The 20,644-nt window shown below is 38.6% G+C and overlaps 2 protein-coding genes across 4 annotated transcripts in view; one reads left to right on the forward strand and one right to left on the reverse strand.

Moving 5' to 3' along the window:
• The window catches only part of LOC131326667 (probable serine/threonine-protein kinase PBL7), a 4,655-nt gene extending 658 nt beyond the window's left edge, over positions 1-3,997 (forward strand). The window contains exons 2-5 of one of the 2 annotated variants that reach the window (XM_058359522.1): positions 998-1,188; positions 1,389-1,578; positions 1,902-2,308; positions 3,366-3,997. In XM_058359522.1, coding sequence (XP_058215505.1) covers positions 998-1,188; positions 1,389-1,578; positions 1,902-2,308; positions 3,366-3,695 — 1,118 coding nt within the window. In that variant the 3' untranslated portion in view covers positions 3,696-3,997. The remainder of the gene's footprint in view (positions 1-997; positions 1,189-1,388; positions 1,579-1,901; positions 2,309-3,365) is intronic. The other variant, XM_058359523.1, reaches the window with a different exon arrangement.
• A 1,996-nt stretch (positions 3,998-5,993) lies between these two features.
• Positions 5,994-19,882, reverse strand: LOC131326668 (uncharacterized). 2 transcript variants are annotated; one of them, XM_058359524.1, is made up of 18 exons: positions 19,642-19,882; positions 18,573-18,642; positions 17,306-17,929; positions 17,041-17,220; positions 16,799-16,912; positions 16,196-16,254; positions 14,222-14,288; positions 14,018-14,069; positions 13,834-13,926; positions 13,627-13,710; positions 13,096-13,517; positions 10,769-10,830; positions 9,842-9,911; positions 9,189-9,269; positions 8,977-9,078; positions 7,981-8,105; positions 7,197-7,281; positions 5,994-6,412 (listed from the first exon to the last, which is right to left on the reverse strand). In XM_058359524.1, the coding sequence occupies exons 1-18, from the start codon at positions 19,686-19,688 to the stop codon at positions 6,305-6,307; spliced, it is 2,445 nt and encodes an 814-aa protein (XP_058215507.1). In that variant the 5' UTR covers positions 19,689-19,882; the 3' UTR covers positions 5,994-6,304. The 2 variants fall into 2 exon arrangements, with proteins under 2 accessions (XP_058215507.1, XP_058215508.1); XM_058359525.1 differs by lacking the exon at positions 14,018-14,069 and having other exon boundaries at positions 13,834-13,897.
• Positions 19,883-20,644: the final 762 nt, after the last annotated feature.

A 20,644-nucleotide genomic window follows, 5' to 3' on the forward strand; every position in this document is an offset into this window, starting at 1 on the left:
CTTTTCTGTTTATTGGTTGCTACAAATGAAAGGAAAAATTGGATACTCAAGTGTATTTTGGTCATCTGTTCTGTTGGTATATTGTGGGTTGGCTTCACAATAGGGTTTCAGAAGGTTGGGCCACTAGATGAGACGTGTTGTGATTAATAACATGGAGTGAAAATGTCAGCGCTAGTTGTTCATGAAGTTTAGTTTATTGATTTTTTATTTTAATTTCGCCTCATGTATCGCGAAGGTGACACGGTACGGTTAATGGCTAGTGATTGATTTGTATTGCATATGATATGGACATGAATGGAATGGTAATAAAATTGCTTTGGGTTGTTTGCCAATGTCTGTAGTTGATGATTTCACAAAGTTGAACAGTGTTGAATCCTCGATGAACTAGTATTCTTGGCAATTATATCATATAATTGGATCTAACTCATAGGATAAGTGAGGCTTGATTGGGCTGTTGGTCTATAAACATTGTTGGTTCTGTTCATTTCTCATCCTTGAGTTAAAGAAGAAAGCCCTTAATTGGGACCTTTTGTATTGGTAATACATTTGGGGAATGCTTATCGAGACTATGGATGTGTATCGGATATCCGTGATCATTGGTGTGAAAAGAGCACTTGTAATCTCAATGGGGTAATGGTAGCTGGGTTGCTTTGAGTTTATAGGAATTCGGAAGAGATATGGGCACATTTGAGAGGAAAATTCATGGGTACAAGTTATTCGTTAGTGCAAGTTCAAAAACAAAAGGAGGGTTATTTGTTAGTGGCAGCGCGATGTCTTTTCATGAAGTTTGTTCCTTACCATGAATTCAGGATATTAATGAAAGCAACTTAATGACAATTGTCAGCATAGAATCTAAATCCTCTTTGAACGGCGATTAGTCTAGTTATTTCTTTGTGTGCATGTCTCTCTTATGAATCCTTTTATACAAATTTATATCATAAATCATACCTTTGTCTTACCCATCTTTAATTGTTTATTTTATCCTTCTGGTTATCAGAGAAGTTCAAGAAAAATCCCCCTTCGAAGGTAAAGGATTCAGCAAAAGATGGAGGGTCAGGTCATATAGCTGCCCAGACTTTTGCGTTTCGTGAATTGGCTGCCGCAACCAGAAATTTCAGGGGTGACTGTCTGCTTGGCGAGGGAGGTTTTGGAAGAGTATACAAAGGACGACTGGAAAGTTCTGATCAGGTTGGACAAGTTTGTCTAACTGAAATAAATTATGAAACAAAAAAGCCAATGTTGATTCAAATCATGTAAATACAACTAAACAAGTACTTCCAAAATGACCAGCTAGATTGTAATTGCTATGGTTTTCTCATCCCCAAGCATTGAGCTTGGATATTAAAGTATGATGGTAAATTCAAAAACTTCTACTGCTTTTCGTGTAGATTGTGGCCATAAAGCAACTTGACCGGAATGGATTGCAAGGGAACAGGGAATTCCTTGTTGAAGTGCTGATGTTGAGTTTGCTTCATCATTCTAACCTTGTTAATCTTATTGGTTATTGTGCTGATGGAGATCAAAGACTTCTGGTCTACGAGTACATGCCTCTGGGATCTTTAGAGGACCATCTTCATGGTATGTGTTATAAATTCCAGAGCCTAATTTGATTGCTGTTTTCAGAATCGGTGTTATAGAAAACATTTCACTATTTTTGAAATCAAAAATATTAGTTTCATCTCTCATTTACATATTAGCGTAGATGTTTGAGCATTTGAAATCATCTTTCTATGTTTCCTCAAAATGGGTTCAAGACCTTCCATTCCCAAACGTTTCACAAACCATAACTGAACAAGTTTCTGTGATTTTTTTCCTGTAAAGCTGGTTTTGGAAACAGCATCGAATACATAAATATCCCTTTTTTCATTTGTTTAAATGCGGTGACGGGTGGACAAACTCAGATTCTGATTGCGCAGACGTATCACCTGACAAGAAACGGCTTGACTGGAATACAAGAATGAAAATAGCTGCTGGGGCAGCAAAAGGGTTGGAGTATTTACATGTCAAAGCAAGCCCTCCAGTAATATATCGCGATTTAAAATGCTCCAACATTTTGCTCGATGAGGATTATCATCCCAAACTATCTGATTTTGGTTTAGCCAAACTTGGGCCTGTGGGAGATAATACGCATGTATCAACAAGAGTTATGGGCACTTACGGCTATTGTGCCCCGGAGTATGCAATGACCGGCCAACTGACTCTGAAATCGGATGTTTATAGCTTTGGCGTGGTTCTTCTGGAGATCATTACAGGCAGGAAAGCAATTGACAACTCAAAAACTGCAGGAGAGCACAATTTGGTAGCATGGGTAAGCGCTCTCTCTCTCTGCTTGACTTTGTCACAGTTTAACATTGTTGAACCAAAACCATAATGGCCAGCTTGACGCAACAAAACCCCAAAGGGTTTGATTTGGATTTTGTTGGTGCAAGGTGAATTGTAGTTGTGGGTAGAGGATTGCTTAACATCTCAGTTAAAGACAAACAGTTTTGAATGATTGAAATAAACAAAAATCCTGAATCCTGATATCCTTTGACAAAAGCATAGAAGTGGAAGCCTTAAAATTCAACCATTATTGAACGAGCTTCAAAGCAACACATCAACTATCTCATTCATCGAGTTAAAGTCTTGATGACAATGAAGCTTCCACAAGGTTGGGGCTAATTACACCTTTGAACTTGGAAAGCAACCAGAACCCCGAAACGAAAGCAAACCCCACTTCTACCTTTCTTGCTATCCTTTCTACCGCTGTTGAAGGAAAGTTGATTAGTTGAAAGTGAAATAGGATACCTCAAGCTGCCATGCTCTACTAGAACCAAGGAAGATCTCTCACCTATAAGCGGGCCGTGGAAACTATGTCAATGAGCTGCACATTATTCAAATTGGAAGGGGCACTGCCTCATTATTAGCATGTACTCGGAAAGTGACAGAACCTCTCAATCCTATGGTTTCAATTGATTAAATTGAGTCTTGAATTAAATATTGTTTACAGCATTCCATTTGACGTTGACTCAAACAAATGCTAATTAATTCAACCAATATGACTAAACGTAGATTCAACCGTCTTTACCCAGAATGTGAATTATAAGTCTGAAGCAAAAAAATTGAGAACACTGATTGATGTTACTTTCATGGATCACTGACCACAAATTTGTGGAGCTATGTCGCATGGAATTGGGTACCAGTGTTGGGTGCTGTGTTTAAGTGTTGGGTTGATCTAGTTCTTATGTCAATGGACACTTGGACACAACTAATGTTCACATTTCTGCATATACTTGTTTTGTGTTTGCTATAACTGGCGTTTAAATGGTACGATAGAGCTTTTTCATGCATACAGTGAGACTTCTACCTACCCTTCGTTAATGCAGGCAAGACCTTTATTCAAAGATAGAAGGAAATTCCCTCAAATGGCCGATCCCATGCTCCAAGGGGAGTACCCGGTGAGGGGATTGTACCAAGCTCTTGCAGTTGCAGCAATGTGTGTTCAAGAGCAGCCCACAATGCGTCCAGTCGTAGCCGATGTAGTAACGGCTTTGAGTTACCTTGCTTCACAAAAGTACGACCCTGGAACCCAGCCTGTCCAGAACTCCCGGTGGGCCCCTACTACTCCCCCTAGGACCAAAAGGGACAGTGATAAGAAACTCAATGGCAGTAGTGGTAGTGGGTCGGAGAGAAACCGAACCAGAAAGTTAATCTGAGATTTCATTTTCCACCATCAAATTTTTGTGTCACTCCAAGTTACGAGTTCACATCTAAGCCTCTTTACGTTTGTTATGTGGTCAAATTTGTTATGCCTCGTCGCCAGACATTGTTGTTTTCCACTCTTATGTATGTTCCTCCCCATAATTTTGTGCCCTGTTGTATTTGTACAGAAACTGTATTCCATCATCACGTATGCCTTGTAAAATTATTAAACAAATCAAACCATGACAATATTGCATTAATGGATTTGTAATACATATGGTGATGATCATAGTGAGGGAGATCTTTTGTGGGGTTCCATGAGTTCATTTTTCTCTTCTTAATCTGCTTTCTAACTGTCTTTTGTTGAAGCAAATTATATCCGGAACTAGTCAAGTTAATGAGTTTTTTCGCCCCATGTTCGTGAATGGCAACAAGATGATATATCCCACATTCGTAACTGAAACAGTTACCATCCTGGAATCCAAAATGGTAGACCGAAAATGGTGAGTCTGTGGATTTTCTGGGGTTAGTGCAGTGGCAATAACTAATTCTACGTTCCATACTGCATGTCATTCCCTTTTTTGCCCTAATGAAACAACCAACTTGGCTATGTTTGGATCAAAGATATACTGAGGGATTCATCAAGGATTTTAGCCAACACTTGAGTCTACCGACGTAAACCTAATAGGAGTAGGAAAAAAGTCTAGGAACGCACCTTTCGGACGCAACTGTGTTGTGAACGGTGTGTTGTGAACGGTTTGATGTACACGAACCCACAATGCCACTGGAAACAGTTGTGTTCATATCATTACTCATCGGAGTAGTTCATAGTCGTGCTATATCAATGCAATAACCACAGGAGATGGTTTTCCAGCATTTGTCACCCACTCACTCCCAGGTCTCCCACCCTTTCTCTGTTTTGGAGACTTAAAATAATACTCCTATATTGTATTAGAAGAACAAGTTTCGGGAATGCAATTATTCACATTAACTCCAATCCATATTTTCCATTTCCATCAGTAATATTACCCTTCAAAATTTTCCTTCAATTCTTTTAAATTACAAGTAAAAATGGTCAGTATAGATTTTATTGAAAAGATCTTACCAAGCTTATAATTTAGTAAATTTATTTAATAAAAGTTGTACTTATTTTGCAAAATATATCTACAGGTGCCGACTATATGGTTTGTATTGAAATTTAAAGTCTAAAGATAAAAAGGGCAAAGTAGAAATTTTAAATCCGTATTGGTTTTGGAGAATTGAGTCGCCAAATGTCTCATAGGCCTCAAATTGAGTCTCCATTATGGAGAATCAGAAGAACGAAAAAAATAGTTCTCTCTTTCTTTAGTAAAGAGAAGAGATGGTTTTTTTTATTGTTGTCTCGTAAGAGAACCTCTGACAAATCTGTTGGCAGGATCCTCTGTACCGAAAATCTATATGCCTATGTGCCGAGAAATTTTCCAACTGTTGAATTTAAAACATAAAAACAATCAAACAATCTAACGGCCAAAAAATCTCTCGGCACATGGGTTTTTGGGACAAAGGAGATCAGACCCCCTTCAATCCATCTCCATAAAATTTTATGTGAGGTTGACGCCTTTCCTATTTCTTGATAGACGGACAAGATGGTCTTGTCTTCTTTTAGTTAGATAAAACTATGTCATTTTTTATTACTTCATACGTAAATTTTAATTACTTCTAGAATAAATTATGTGCAACGATATCGGTATATCATGAGATAGTATTTTACTGGTACAAGCATGTAACTATACTTAAAAAAAAAAAATCTTTAGGAGTCAGGATTGTATTTTACTGAAATAAAATAAGAAATGTTTTAGGATAGCAATTTAGAACCGTTGACACTGTAATGGGTTGTTTTCGAGCTGCGGTATTAACAATAAAATCGTATCCTAGATAAGCATCGCACTAGTAAAAATACTGTTATCTTTTTGTGAATTTTGATTATTTTGTGCTTGTAGTAGTAAAATATATCTCAAATTGTACCGATATTGTTGCACACAATTTTTGGTTGAAGTTTAAAAGTAGTGACTAGTACAAATTTAATCAAGCAATCAAAATGATGTAGTTTTATTTAAACTAGGGAAATCAAGATGATCTTGTAACAAAATAAGTGAAATAAGTGAGGCGTCAGTCGACCCAATGGAATGGAAATCTCCATTTCCACGGATGGAACGGAGAGGATTCGGATCCGAGGACCAGCATCTTGGAACCAAATCTCAGAGTGAGATATAAAATAAGTATCGTGCTTAGTACTCATTCATCATAAGAATCTGTTACCAATTTCCGACCGGTTGGTGCACAACAATAAATCTTATTTAGACTTGAAAAGTAATAGAGGGGGAAAAAAATGCCCTCTTTTGTGTATCAACTAGCTAAAATAATTAAATGAACAAATTACAACGAATAGATTACATGTTTTACACGAGGGAGTATGGAGGGGAAAAAAGGTCGATGTACCCGAAATATGAAGGGTACGGATTCGAAAAGAAAACTAGGCAGCTATTTACCAGAACATGTACAAGGAGTAAGGAGCCCAGTACTTGAAACAACAATGTCCATCTTCAAAAAATTCTACTCGCCTGTAAAAGAGTGCGGGTTCCCATTATTTTTCCTGCTCTTGGTGGCCATTCATTTCGACCGACGTGCTCAGAATGTGTCCCTCACTGGTAGATTTGCTTTGACTGGGCTCCTCTACGTTAGCTGGTTTTCCCTGTTACATTCATGTCATTTTGGTTTAGAATCTCAACAACCTGAAAAAAATAAAGCACGAGGTTTGGACTTCGGCGTGTGGGTCAAGTCTGACTCTAGAAGAGCAATCCACAAAGAGTCGTAGAGATAATCCAAATAATAGATCATTGAGTGGTGATTACATCCCTAGCTGTTGAAGGTTCTTCATAGTTATAAAACCAGCTGTACTGTTCCCCAGGGGACACCACCAGTGGCAATCCAGGAATTTTAACCATAGTTTTTCAAGCACAGTATGATTATGCGACAATAATAATCGTTCACAAAATATACAAGCTTTGCATTAATTATGATAGACCATTTTGATTACTACCTATATATGGCTCACCGGGGGGATCATGTGCCCCCTCTGGTCCTTGACTAGATCCGCCTGTGGACACCACAATGGCATCGGTAGCATTCCTCCAATAAAGAGACAAACTCAAGCATCCTAATGCTGTGTTAGAGGACTTACGAAGTGTGAAGACACAAACTTTTAAATTATCTATTTGCTTTTCTTTTCCACAATCAAAACTCGTCCACAAATCCTCAGTCCAAACATGGCCTAATTTACCTACCAGGGAAAAATCACATGTGGTATCTTATGAAGGACATAACAAGAAATGTCAGCCAACCAACAAGTTCATTTGTGTAGCATCCCTAAAGTATGTGCATCTCATTTTGCAACACATGATAATTCATGAATGAACATCTTGTGCGGGCGTAACTAAGCATGAATGTTGGCGGGCGAAGTAAAAAATAGAAGTTACCTTGTTCCTGTCACGCCAGCCCAGTCCAAACGAGAGTAGACCCATCTTTCTAGCCGGTACTTCTTGAGAATCTGGACGCATAGACCTATAAACATGCTAGATCATAAGACAAAGTCTTCGTCCAGAAGGAGAAAAACCAACACCTTTGTGCTTACAAAAATGGACAGAAACCAACACCTTTAGCTCAGTATGTATAGAATACAATAGATCCGTCTGTATAAACGAACACCTTTTTAGCAGCTAATTACTCTAAAGGTTTGTGGGTAATTCGTCGCAAGCATTGGATGTGTTTCATTCTTACTTGGCGCAAGTCATCAAAAACATAAATTGAAAACTACCTGAACCAAAAAATAAAACAAGGCAGACGAGAATTCCTGAACATATTCAGTCTTTGTATCTCAAGGCAGATCAGTTCGTTAAAATTTAAGAATGGTTTATGGAGCTTTTGAGCATCGAGTCGCACAAACATACTTCAAGTGAACGATGATTCAGGGGTCTAGAAGAAATTCCATAGTCTTCTTCTGCTACTAAGCATACCTAGCCCTCAATAGTAAATTCACATGTTGCTCTATCTACTGTTGATTCAGTATAACATATCAGTGCCATTACACAAACAAGTAATCCTTTGGTGAAAAACACTTAGGGTGATCTATCAGTAAGTACAACTACTAAAATTTTGCATGCTCTTTGCTACAAAATAAACATTTTCATGAACTCATTAACACAAACAAACTGGGAAACAGAGAGAAACAGAATGCCAACAGTCTGAGAATTCCTTATATACCGTGGGGAAGATACTGCTTTAACTTGGCCGTGCTCATATTGCACTGTAGCCTCCAACATGGTTTCTGCCATTACTGCCCTCTTCTCCATTTGAGCAAGCGAAGCCACAGCCTTTTCACATTTTTCCTGCTTAAAAATTGCTTGGATGAGAGGAAATATAACCATGTCCCAGAAGATGACAAAGTGAGTGTAAGATACCTATTATTAAACCAGGCATGGATGCAAAATACATAAGATTGAAAAATTAATCGAAACGAGATCATCAGTTTTCAATTGCTTTCCCACAGAAAACACTGGAACTGGGAGCTCTATCCCCCTTTGAAATGGTAAACTAATATGGGTTATTTTGGGTTGCAAATGACATGGGAGTGATGAAGAGATAGTCGTGCTTTGTTATCATGCTTTACAGTACATGACTTCTGCTTAGTAAGAGGTGGAGAAAAGTCTATGAATTTTAAAGAAAATAATCTAACCAGTATGCCCATAACTTCACAAGAAAACGGACTATTCAATTCGCCAATCCCACGTTTATGAAACAAACAACCATCCATTATAATTCTGAATGAACACCGCTTTTTTTACATGTTTTAATCCTAATCTAGAGTAGTATTCAGGGGTAAAGTAATTAGAGAATTCAGGTCAGATAAGTAAGACCTAAAACCCCCTGACATTTTCTTTCAAGCCATCCTTGCATGCCTCTGATTCTCATCATATAATGGATTAAGTTAAAGAGTCTTCTGCATGCAAATATGTTAGGGAGATGGCCTCAAATACATGAATTGTCACATACTATAGTTTGTTGCAACACTTGACCTGCAAGGAAGAAAAGGTTCCGCAAAGGAATTTGGCCGAACATAAGTCAATAGTTATTTCATAAATTTCCTCCCACGTGCAACAAAACATCATTACACTCACCCATCCACAGGTGGAGAATCAAGTGAGAGCAAATATGTCTACTTTCTGTTTAACAACATGAAATGCATAGAGGAGAAAGAACCTGAAGCATTTGCACTACATATCTCTGAGCAGCTGAATCTTGCTCAGCAAAGAAGCGAGCATCTTCAGTTAACTTCTGTTCTTGCTCAACCCGCATCAGGACCTGTAGTTGGTGGATGTTAAGTAAAAAAACAGTAACACTAAAAAATAGAGGGGTATATTAGGTGGCATTTTCCAAGTAGATGTCACAGAAAAGAATTGGCAAATTTAAACCTGAAGCATTGCTTTTTCCTGTTCTTTCTTGTCAGAAAGGGCTTGCCGTAGTTCAGCAACCTCTTGCTCCAACTGCTCAACCTGCCAACCCTCGACGTGTAAGAACGAAAACTGACTTGGTGACGCAAATCGGTAGGGGAAAAGAGATATGTGAACTAGCTAAATTCAGTGCCAATGATGGAACAGTTCTAAGATCATCAGAAGCCTTAAGATCATTGCCATATTAATGTTGCATCACTTTCTTTTCTTTTGAGCAAGAACATAGTACTTAGTCACTAGCAACCAAGCAGAGTATACATAATATCAAAAGACCACTCGAGTGTTTGAGCTTCACATAAAGAAGTGTGCTTGTCTCTTATTACTCGCACAAAGGAATATGCATAAAATGCCAAGAATAAGGGAGGCCCTCAAATCTAGTAGAAGCAGATTTCTTCAAGCATTACAACCTAGACCAAGGTGAATTCATTTTGCGACCTTTGTGGCTAGTCCATGAATGATGAATCGAGAAATAAACACACACAAACACAACAGAGAGAGAGAGAGAGAGAGAGAGAGAGAGAGAGAGAGAGAGAGAGAGAGAATTTTATTAATGCTATATGATAGGCAAATGATACACCAGAAGAACAGTGGTCAAAAGTGTTGCTTCAATTTACCCGAGCACTCAATTCTCGTCGATTATCTTGCTTGACCATCTCCATTAGTGCTGTCTCAAGCTCCTCAGCTCTGAAAGGAACAAGAAGAACTCTTATGGATGTAGTGCAGCTTTCATGAGATCCATCAATTGCATTAATAGATAATACAGGTTATGCAAGGGAGTCCAATGTTTACAATCAAGCTGAGTCATTTCAAAATTGACGCCCATCCGCAACTAGTTCCTGCGACTAAAAGAATTGGACAAACACATATATGTCTGCTAAGTGATACAGTTGGAGTTTGTCCCACATCGGTTAATTATCTCCTCCAAAACTAGTACATGAGCATAGGTGGCCTATCCCCTCATTGCCAATTGGTATTGAGTTGGATGCTTTAACACGGTATCATAGCTAGATTTTCACAGGTTTTTCCTCTTTGTTTGTGCCATAGTTGTACTTTGTTTCGTTGTGATCCATATGTTCAGAGTGTTGGAATTTGTTCCACATCGGTTAATTATCACATCAAAAACTAGTATATGAGCTTGGGAGGCTTCTCCCCTTATTGTCAATTGCTATTGAGTTGGATGTTTTAACAGATACCATTAATGCAATGTTAAAGAAGGCTAAATCATATGTTTGCTCTAATTTATATAGACTACAAGCACAAAGAACAGATTACAAGCAGAATGAAGTTTAAATCACAAGTTGCTGTCATGAAGAAAACTCTGAAACTTCAAGAAATAGATAGACAACAGAATAGCAGCCGGACATGCTAATTGCATAATGCAAACCAGGTCTCTAATACACTACGTGGGCACTGAGACTGATTAACAACTTGTGCATTCGTTTATCTTATCAAGTGGTCATAATCATCATCCCATCTTCAACATACTAACATGAGTCTAATTAGAAGCGCCAACCCAACGGAAAGATACAGATACAACACACCTTAGTGTAGCAGATCTCTTCTCCTCCAACAACTTGCACAACTCAACCTTCAACCAAACCACCTGCACATAAGCTGTTAATAGTGAAACTTAAAAAAAGTTGTGCAGCATTTCCTTAAATTTGTCAACTGCTGACAAGCAGCAGGCCCTTATTTACCTAAGCTCCAACTGGAAATCCAGTCATACCACCCACCATATCAAATAAGTTACAGAGAAAAGAATGAGTGGGCCAAAGGACGGAAAATTAATCAAGCAAATAAACAAAGCGCAGCCACTTTATAATTGCACAGTCAAACTATTGCAAACGAAAGAGTCTCGTCCTTCAAACATTTCATTGTCTGCGTATAACAGAGGAGATTCCTGAATTTCCTAGAGAAACTGATTTCTCCATCTTGAAGAATGTTTTAACACTGCCATGGAAAATATGTATCACTGAAGAGATTTGTCATTAAAAAGTTGAACTCCAAATCTATGCATTAGTAGCTCAATCTCCTAAACATGGATGTTGAAAAGCTAATTGTTAACAAAATTTCTCCTCTGGATTGAGATCGACAGAGGATTCAAACAAAGGCAACAAATTATGTGCTGTAATGTGGTTTGTGAGAAAAGGTGGAATGAGCGGAGCCGTATTTCAGAACTTCTTTGGATGTAATATGGTAAAACACAATAATGTAAATTTGAAGACTAATAAAAGATTTATTAATCTCCAAGGCTTTACACATTCTGGACAGAGAGTTTAGGACTAAGTTACCGCTACAAACTACTCCTAAAAAGTTATGCTAGTCCTAAGATAAGCAAAAACTACATTTGAAGTGCATTGATCGTGTCTTCTCATTACATGTCATCTGCTATTTAGGAGGAATGGGTTCGAATTTGAAATCAAAGGCAGTTTCTTCCTTTGCCACTGTCTCAGATTTTGTACGGAGTAACTGTTTTCCTTCACATTTTGATGCCACCTATAACTAAGCAAACTGAATTACCATGGTTTTCCTTCGAAATGTTTGAGTGAACAAATGGCCCTTGACAGAGCTCAAAGGAGAAAAAGGATTCATGTAGCCGACCCCTCGGTTTGGTTTGGTTTTGAAATGGATCAACTCCTGTCTTGCACGAAGTTTTAACTGGATCCATTCTCCTCATTTCACTATCTGCCCTATCAGGTGAATTTTGATATATGTTTAGCACTTCGATTCGTATATTACTGTCACCTGTCCTATTATTTCAACAGCAGTTTATTTCACGGTGTAAACAGTTATGTACGTCAGGTTGTGAGCTCATAACAATGGCAAAATGATAGTACCCAATTCACTTTGCTACTAAAGCACTTAATTTTTTGTACCTAAGAGCAAAGAATCTATCTAAAATTTATAAAGGAGATCAGTAGGAGCCATTTCTATGACATATGAAGACTGGGGAAGAAACTGTGAGAATTGGTGTTGAATAATGAGGGCAACCACTTGGTACAACTAATGCAAAACAGCCAAGTTTCCAATCAAGTTCCAGTCACCCCTTCGGGAATTTTGGAAACAACGCAACCACAAAAGAATTTTGTCTATTGGGGAAAAAAACTGTTATGCACACGTGTCTAATCCAGTCTTGCCACTTTGATTATCAAGGACCAATATGGAGTAGTATCCTTTTCCCCCTCGAATAGAGTGCAAACGTATTGAAGTAAGCATAGCCTTTCAGTGACCCACCAGTTAATAATTAACACATGAAAGGATTTTTCAATCAAACATATGCATGAAATGATAACCAAATATAATAAGATAGTGAAAATTACACTGAAAGAGAAAATGGGAAAAATAGCGCCAAGAACAGATCACAACAGGACATAAAATAATTTAGCCATCAGAATTTCACTAAAATTATTGATATACATCCTCAGTACGATACGATATACCACAGAAGTGATTCAAGTAGATGGATGGTAATGCTTTAAAATAGACAGTCGTTAGCCAACACAGTCATTTCAAATCCACATGCGGAGAATATATTCCTAGAGAAAGTAAAGAAAAAATACTGAATTCAAGATGAGAACTATAACAATTATCATGTGAACCAAACCAACTTTGAACTACAGTTTGCTGATAATTGCTCAAAGACGTCATACCATTACATGTTCTACATGATGCACTACGCAGTTAATTGTACGAGGAAACAAGCGAAGCTGCAACTATAATATGGCATATGTTAGGAAACATCAGAGATATGTGAGCTATACAAGATCAGAGAAGAAATTAAACAAGTCTACCTTGCAACTATTCATTACAAGCAACATATTAAAGTCAGAACCTAATGCGATTAAATAGACGGAGACAAGTAAGGTACCTGTTCTTCAAGATCAGGAAGAGAATCTACTTCTGATTCAATGGTTGCACCACTGAGAAAGTCATCCAGCTTAGCTGAATGACACTCCAGATGAGAAATACTCCCGTCCATTAACTTATCACCTGACTCCGCTTTTGAATTTGTTTCCTTTGTCGGTGTTCCAGGATCATGCTTGAAACTAAATAGTTTCGTCGCAAGGCCTTTGGAATTCCTTGACACTTGCCCTTTTGATCTTTCCTCAATTGCTTCTAGTACAGCTGGTCGATGCTTTTCTCTTAGCTCTTGCAATCTACCTTCAGTTACAGCCACAAAACCCATGCAAGCAGTCAAAACAAGCTGGCTGCTATCAAATGTTGAACCAGCTAGGGATTGTAGTAAAGTAATGGCATCCCCAGCATCCTTAGTAGTAACTACAGCCGGACCTGCAAGAAGTAGAGCCTGATTAACATGTATCACTTAAACCATACCCGATTGGAATGGAATGACAGCATTAACCTTTCAAAAAACAAGACATAACAGAATTCTAAGTACCATATAACTCCATTAAGGCAAGTGCCGTTCGAAAAAGCATAACTCGATTTCCTTCAAATAGAAGCACATCCCAAATTCGGAGAACTGAAGTCAAAGCAAACAACCAAAATAACTATGTCTCAGACAAGTTCTGAGTCAAGCTTACGACGACAGAAGAATAAGTTCTGAAAGGGAATGATATAGACAATGCCAAAACATTAGTCTCACCACTTTCCCATGGAAGCATGTTCACAAAGATGGAAAGGAACCAAGGTCCAGAAACCCATGCAACCTGCACTCCCAAGTAATCCAGATGATTGACTGCAGTAGAAGCATTTTAGGAATAAGAAAGCTTTAATGCGACATGAGATATTATAACATCTGAGAGGATGATTATGAGCAGTTGACGAACCTAGTTTAGGAAATCTTTCACGTATCAATTCCTCAAAAACAAGTTGGTCCACCTGACAACAGAACCAGTTCTAGGAATAAAGGACACTACAAAGTACTTTGTCCAGTGGTCATTTATCATGGAAAATACATCCATTCTGTTCACGAAAACAAAAATAAAGCCATGAATTATTGATAAACAGCACCAGAAAACAGAAAGAAGTACCTGAGATTCTATCATTTCCTCTGAGTAGTAGCCGTCAAAGTAGTCATCAATAATACCAACCAAAGTCCTGAGAGATGTACATAAAACTAGTCCATAAGGCTGACTTAGTAGCTACAGGAAAAAATATGTACAAAACATAAAAGACAAACTATTCTGGCAATAGAACACAGGTAAGTAGTTCTTGATAATTGATTCCTAATTTTTGGCATCTTATTTAGGAAGAGAGTGTGAAAGTATTATGCATCGTGATCCCGTCGTATCTTGTATTTTAGGCATAGAATCGTATCGTGATAATATTGTAATCATATCTCTTTGTAATCTTCTATTTTAGGTATAGATTTCTAGGCTTTTCTCTATTTAAGTTTGTGTTAGCATTGGATCATTTACTCTCAATATTCAGTAATACAAATCCGTTCTCTCTCCCATATGTTTTGTCACATGGTATCAGAGCCTAAGATCTAGGCCTATGGGATATTTGCTTTCCGGCGGGCGGCTTATGCCTCGCCGCCGTCCGCCGGACACTTATCTGTTTTGTCACAATCCTTCTTCTTCTACAACTGTTGGAAGCATTTCAGTCTCTGCATCAATCTGTTTTGCCTCTGTTTCTGACGTTGCCCGACACCAACAGCTCTGTTTCTGACATTGTTGGACTGTAGCACCTCCGGCAACCACTGTTGCGCTTCCGGCTAGTCCTCCCGACCTCCAACACACCTCCGCCAGCCCTCCACAGACCTTTATTTCTGCTCCAACAGCTTTCCGACCTCTGTAACAGCTCCGGCAACCCTCGTCGGAGCTCGTAATCCTCAGATCTGCTGCATAGGTGCTCGAAACCTCTAAAAACAGCCTTCTTCGACCTCCATCAGCACTCGCCACGCTCTTTCAGCCTCCGGCGACCCTCGCAGGAGCTACATCAGCCTCCTGTGCTCAGTTTCTCTGCTCTTTTTGGCCATCGGTGAACCATGGGGGTGTTCGTAACTCACTTTGGTTGCATCTCTGTCTCCCTTCCTCTGACTCTTACTTTGTTTCTCTACATCTGATTTTCTGGCTTTGTTATGGCTCTCTTCTGGCTCCCTCCTCTGTTCTGGTTTGTTTGGTTACCCTTTCAGTATCTATTCTAGCTCTCTCCTCTGTATCCGGCTCTTCTGTGTGTCTACATTTGTTCTTCTGTTTGCTATCCTAATCTGTTCTTCTTTCTGAATTATCTGTCCGTCCGACGACCTATATTTCTACCTTTTGTTTGAGGACCTGTATTCTGTCCGCCTTCTGGGGCTGCTTGCTCAATTGAGGTTGAGCATCTGGCTTGATGTGTATCAAGCGTCTGACTCTGTATCTTAATCTATTGTCAGGACCTCTGAGTTGTCGCGACCTATCTGAATTTGGCAATGAAGTTTGCTCGTGACTTCAGAAATCTGGATTTCTTCGTTCTGTTCTGTCTGCTTCCTTTAGAGCTGCATAATCTCAGTTTTGCAGGTTTTGGCACTCGGTTTTGTTACTTCCTTGGCAAACTCACGATGCTCTCCAGGCTCTCATCATGAGTTTGAGGGAGGGTGTGAAAGTATTATGCATCGTGATCTCGTCGTATCTTGTATTTTAGGCATAGAATCATATCGTGATAATATTGTAATCATATCTCTTTGTAATCTTCTATTTTAGGTATAGATTTCTAGGCTTTTCTCTATTTAAGTTTGTGTTAGCATTGGATCATTTACTCTCAATATTCAGTAATACAAATCCGTTCTCTCTCCCATATGTTTTGTCACAGAGAGGACTTCCCTGTCTCCACCAGTCATACATTTGTTACAAACTATAAAAATACCAAAAAAATTCACAGAGCCAAGATCTTGCAAAATCCAAAAGGGGTTCCTTCTTTTTTTTGAAAGGCAAAAGGGGTTCCTTCTTAAACAACCAGACTTTTAAGACTGTAAAAACCTATACATTCAAAAGAAATATGCCCGCAAAAACCTATACGCTTACCAAAAAGCATTTTCTTCAGGCATCATAAGTAGTAATATGCCCGCAAAGAAGTTCATTGCCTGCAACAGTATTGATACCACAGAAAAGATAAAGAACACATCATGATATTTTGAGTGCCAATATTATCAAACAGATTGAAGAGTTCGAAGATGGGAATTGTAGTGAATAAAATAAGAAGAATAAAACAATCAATGCATTTTAAGAGAGGAACCCTCAATGGGATGTCATCTAAACAGTTTCAACAATGAAAGGAAATATGATTATTCTCCCACTCTTCAACTTCATTTAAAAACAATAAAACATCATTTACCTTCCATCCCCCTGATGTAAAATAGCATCTACGTCCTAGCAATGTTGAACAAAGGTACCACAAAGATGGACATAAATAGGTAATAATCCGCAAGATTCCCCTGGTCAATTTATTTTCCACTTAGGAACCACTTAGTTTAAAAGCAGTCAAATTTTTATACTTTTAATTTATCAAGACGCAACCAGGTAGTTGGATGGAGAAACAGCATGAACATTGTGCCGACCACAAGATCATAGAGCAAATGTTAACCACAAGTTAAGAATAGCAAAGCATAAATAGTCCTTGCCAATTACCTGACAATACCCAACGGACGGGTTATGTCGAGCATATGCTAAAAGTACACGTCTTAAGGAACTCCTACCATTTTCATCTAGTGCAGGATGACCTGGGAAAGTTCGGGGCAGATCCTGCAAAGACAAAAGGTAACAACTTAAGTCCAGGGAGAAATCCTTTATTGCAAAGAAAGTAAGAGAACCAACACCTACAAATTCAAAATAGATTGAATGATAAAGTCCAGGGTCCATGCATCAATAACCTTCTCAATCTGCCTTCTCCATTTTTCAGGTACACCAACTCTGTCCCCATTGAGCCCTTTGCTACCACCGCCAGATTTATCCTGCTCCTGGGAGTCACTTGTTTCACTATCTGGAGCTAGCAAATTCTGGTAATATCTCTCCACCCGTCGTGCCCTTGCACCAACAAATGCTTGCCATATCTGCAACAAGGTTTCATGAACACTACAATTTTCTGCAGAAATATATAATTAGTAGACTACACTAGTGGAAGCTTCGAAGTTATACCTCTCCTCTCAGGTCCCGTGGTACTCCCCCATGAACAAGGAACTCCAGTTCTTCTTTCCAAGGGAAGAAAGGTTCTCGAGAGGCCCTATCACTACCATCATTTTCATCTGCAGGAGCATTCCTAGTCTCATCTACTATCTCATTGTCATAAAACTCTTCTTCAATGTCCTCTTCAGATTCCCCTCTTGAAGTTTTTGCCTCTTCAATTGGTGGAAGATGATTTTCAGCAGTGGTCTTTTGCTCTTCTTTCATGTCCTTTCTCTTCTTGATACGAGCACTCATCATATTCTCAATGGCATGAAGCGATGATCTTATCTGGGCCCATGTTTGCACCTTAAGCGGTTTTGTTTGTATGGGTACCTGTAACTCCTCAGGATCCCTTTGCCCTTTAGTATCACGAGCTGACTTCCCTTCACTTGAATCATCCCCTTCCCCATCCAATTGTGGCACAGTCTCTGCTTTCTGCTCTGTAACTTCAGCATGCAATCTGTTGTTACTTCCCTCCTCTGTTTCCTGCCCAGTAACTTCAGTATGCAGTCTGTTGTTAGTTTCCTCAGGTGGGTAAGACTCTGCTTGGTGGTCAAAGAACCTCTTCCACTTTTCTGATCTTTCTTCTTCCTCTTCCTGAAACATAATGATAAACATACAATTTAAAGAGATGGAACTTAGAAGGCTTCAATGTATGACCAACAATCAGGGACAAAAAGCGGATTAGACTTTAGAGGGATGAAAATTTTTTGTTTCAAAAGAAGAGTACCAGAGGGACTGAGGGAGTACGAGGAAAAGCATCCAGTTACAAGTTTGCGGTTGTCATTAGAAAGGCTTGTGGAGGCAAATTGAAATCTATGTGAAATAGGGGCAACTTTGATGTCTTTTGTGTGGTTTTGCCATGTGTTTACTTGTTGGGTTTGGTGTCTTCCAGTACTCTCTCAGAAACTACTAGTGATGTGCCCCTGGGCACGTTCTCTAATACAATTCAGTTGTTGCTCATCAGAAGCAAGACAAAAAGAAAACCTAAACTTCCTTTCCAAAAAGGTTACCATTCTATGCCTTTTCCATATTTCTTTACTTCTTACACTATTTCTAAATCGCTGGGAGTATAGTTGTTCACTCTTCTATCATCACGTATACTGGTTGCAACCTTGTGATGATATCGAAGACTACTATTAATTTCAAGAAAATTATGACACGCTCCCAATTTACTTAAATGATACATGTAACAAAAAAACTGTTAGAAGCATAAAAAAGAATGTCTAGAATCAAGTACCTTATAGATATCAGTGTACTCTCTGTATCTTTGAAGGTGTTGAGGTCTCACAGTAAATCCATAGGCATCCCTGTCAAGAACAATATGTATGTGATTCTCAAACTGAAAACACCAGTGAACCTGATTCCAGTATTGCCCACTCTTTAAGATTCGATTATTGCCAAGAGGCAAGAACAATAACCATCATGATTTTGAAATTTTGGAACGCACGACATGTACATAGACCTAAACTGCAATGCAAAGCCAAACATCAGAGATCCCTCAACTTTACCTCGAATCAGCATCCAATATGCGCTTACTCAACAAGGATAACAACATACTTTGAAAGGAATCCCGATTCTTCCGCCCATGTCGCTGTTTTATCCGAAACCAGTCTCAGAAGACTAAATCTTGCGCCACATTTCCCTATCCGTAACAATATCAAGACTAGATCTTGAACATCTACACGGAACCTAATCCTCGGTGATGGATCCAAGGGCGATGTAGAAGTCGACTTGACTGCACCCCCGTAGATTCTAGAAACCCTAATCTACTATTATTTCCTATCCAAACACGAAATCATAAAAGTTTGCACCCCAGAAGCATGGGGGTTTGAAATCCTGGATCCGTCGCTGCTAATCTTGAATTTCAACACAAATCACCTACATTTGCTCGGCGACTCCGACTTTACGACTAACACTATTCAGGACTTAAATTAGGATTGAAATTAGCACATCATCCATACTATATCTCTACAATTGATCAATATAGTACAAAGAAGCCAAATATCCAAAAGCCAAAATTAGAAAAAATAACAGCAAAAATGATGCTAAATTCAGCTAACCCCAAATGTGAAAACGTAATTTTCTTCAAAGTGAGCAACTTTGTTGTAAATTTGTAATTTTCTTCAACGTAATTTTCGAGTAAAAATTCAGCTCAAACAGCATTACTAGAGTATCGGCCTTACAGACGCGTGTAAAGATCCCACACTAAGCATACGCATACACATAGACAAATACATACGCATAACCGTATCGACATGACATACGCGAGATTTACGAATGGGGAGATGTATATATGGATGTTTTACCTCTTGGGCTCGAAAAAGGGGAGGAAATTGGAGGTCTTAAGAGTCATCCTTTTTTTCGATCGGACGGGCTTGATCTGGTTCCTCTCACTCCTGAAAGCTCTCCTCGTTCGATTCGGGATGATCAAATGGCTAGACGTTCATTTCTGCAACTGATTCTCTCTCTCTCTCTCTCTCTCTCTCTCTCTCTCTCTCTATAACTTGTGTCAGCTATATTCTACTAGTATCTATCATGGACTGGTAAAACTTGTCATTTGATGAAAAGTAGTGGCGTACTAGTAAATAAAAAACAAGTCACGTGCTAATTACATAAAGGGCCTTTTTCCATTTTTTTGTTTTTTTCTGGACGGAACTCGAAAGGCCCTTTTGGTGCTACCATTACAAACAAAGAGGGGATGCAAACCGGAGGGGTTTCTGCGAGGTGGGCATGAGAAAACAACGATAATGTTATGGACATGTCTACTAGTCATTCCTCGATCACTCCTCTTTTGTATGCGTGTGGGACCGACATATATATACATGGGAGGAGTGGTCGGTAGGATCGTACGTAGTATCGCCAAGAAACAAATACTCCTTCGTCCCATTTTTTATGTTTGTTATTTTTTGATATTCGTGTCAGCTTTCAATCGTTTATACTTTCAATATGAATTTTTAAAAATATGCAATATTCATTTTATTTGATAGTGTTCCATTTTGGTCTGTCCTTTTTTATGTTTGTCATTTTTGGATGTCTGTGTCAGCTTTCAATCGTTTACATCTTCCAATATGAATTTTTAAAAATATATAATATTGATTTTATTTGATAGTTCTTGATTAAGTCTATAATACAAAGTTTTTAAAAAGTATGAAAAACATTAGAAATTGGAACATATAAGCGTTTAAAGAACGACAAGAATAACAAAAATAGACAAAACAAAATAGGACAGAGAGAGTAGTAAGTATTTGCACTCCATGTGGTCGTATGTTCGGATCTCGCAGAGGCTAACTGTACCAAACCTCGAGATCA

This window comes from Rhododendron vialii, chromosome 5a, assembly GCF_030253575.1.
Source record: "Rhododendron vialii isolate Sample 1 chromosome 5a, ASM3025357v1".
Classification (NCBI taxonomy): Eukaryota; Viridiplantae; Streptophyta; class Magnoliopsida; order Ericales; family Ericaceae; genus Rhododendron; species Rhododendron vialii.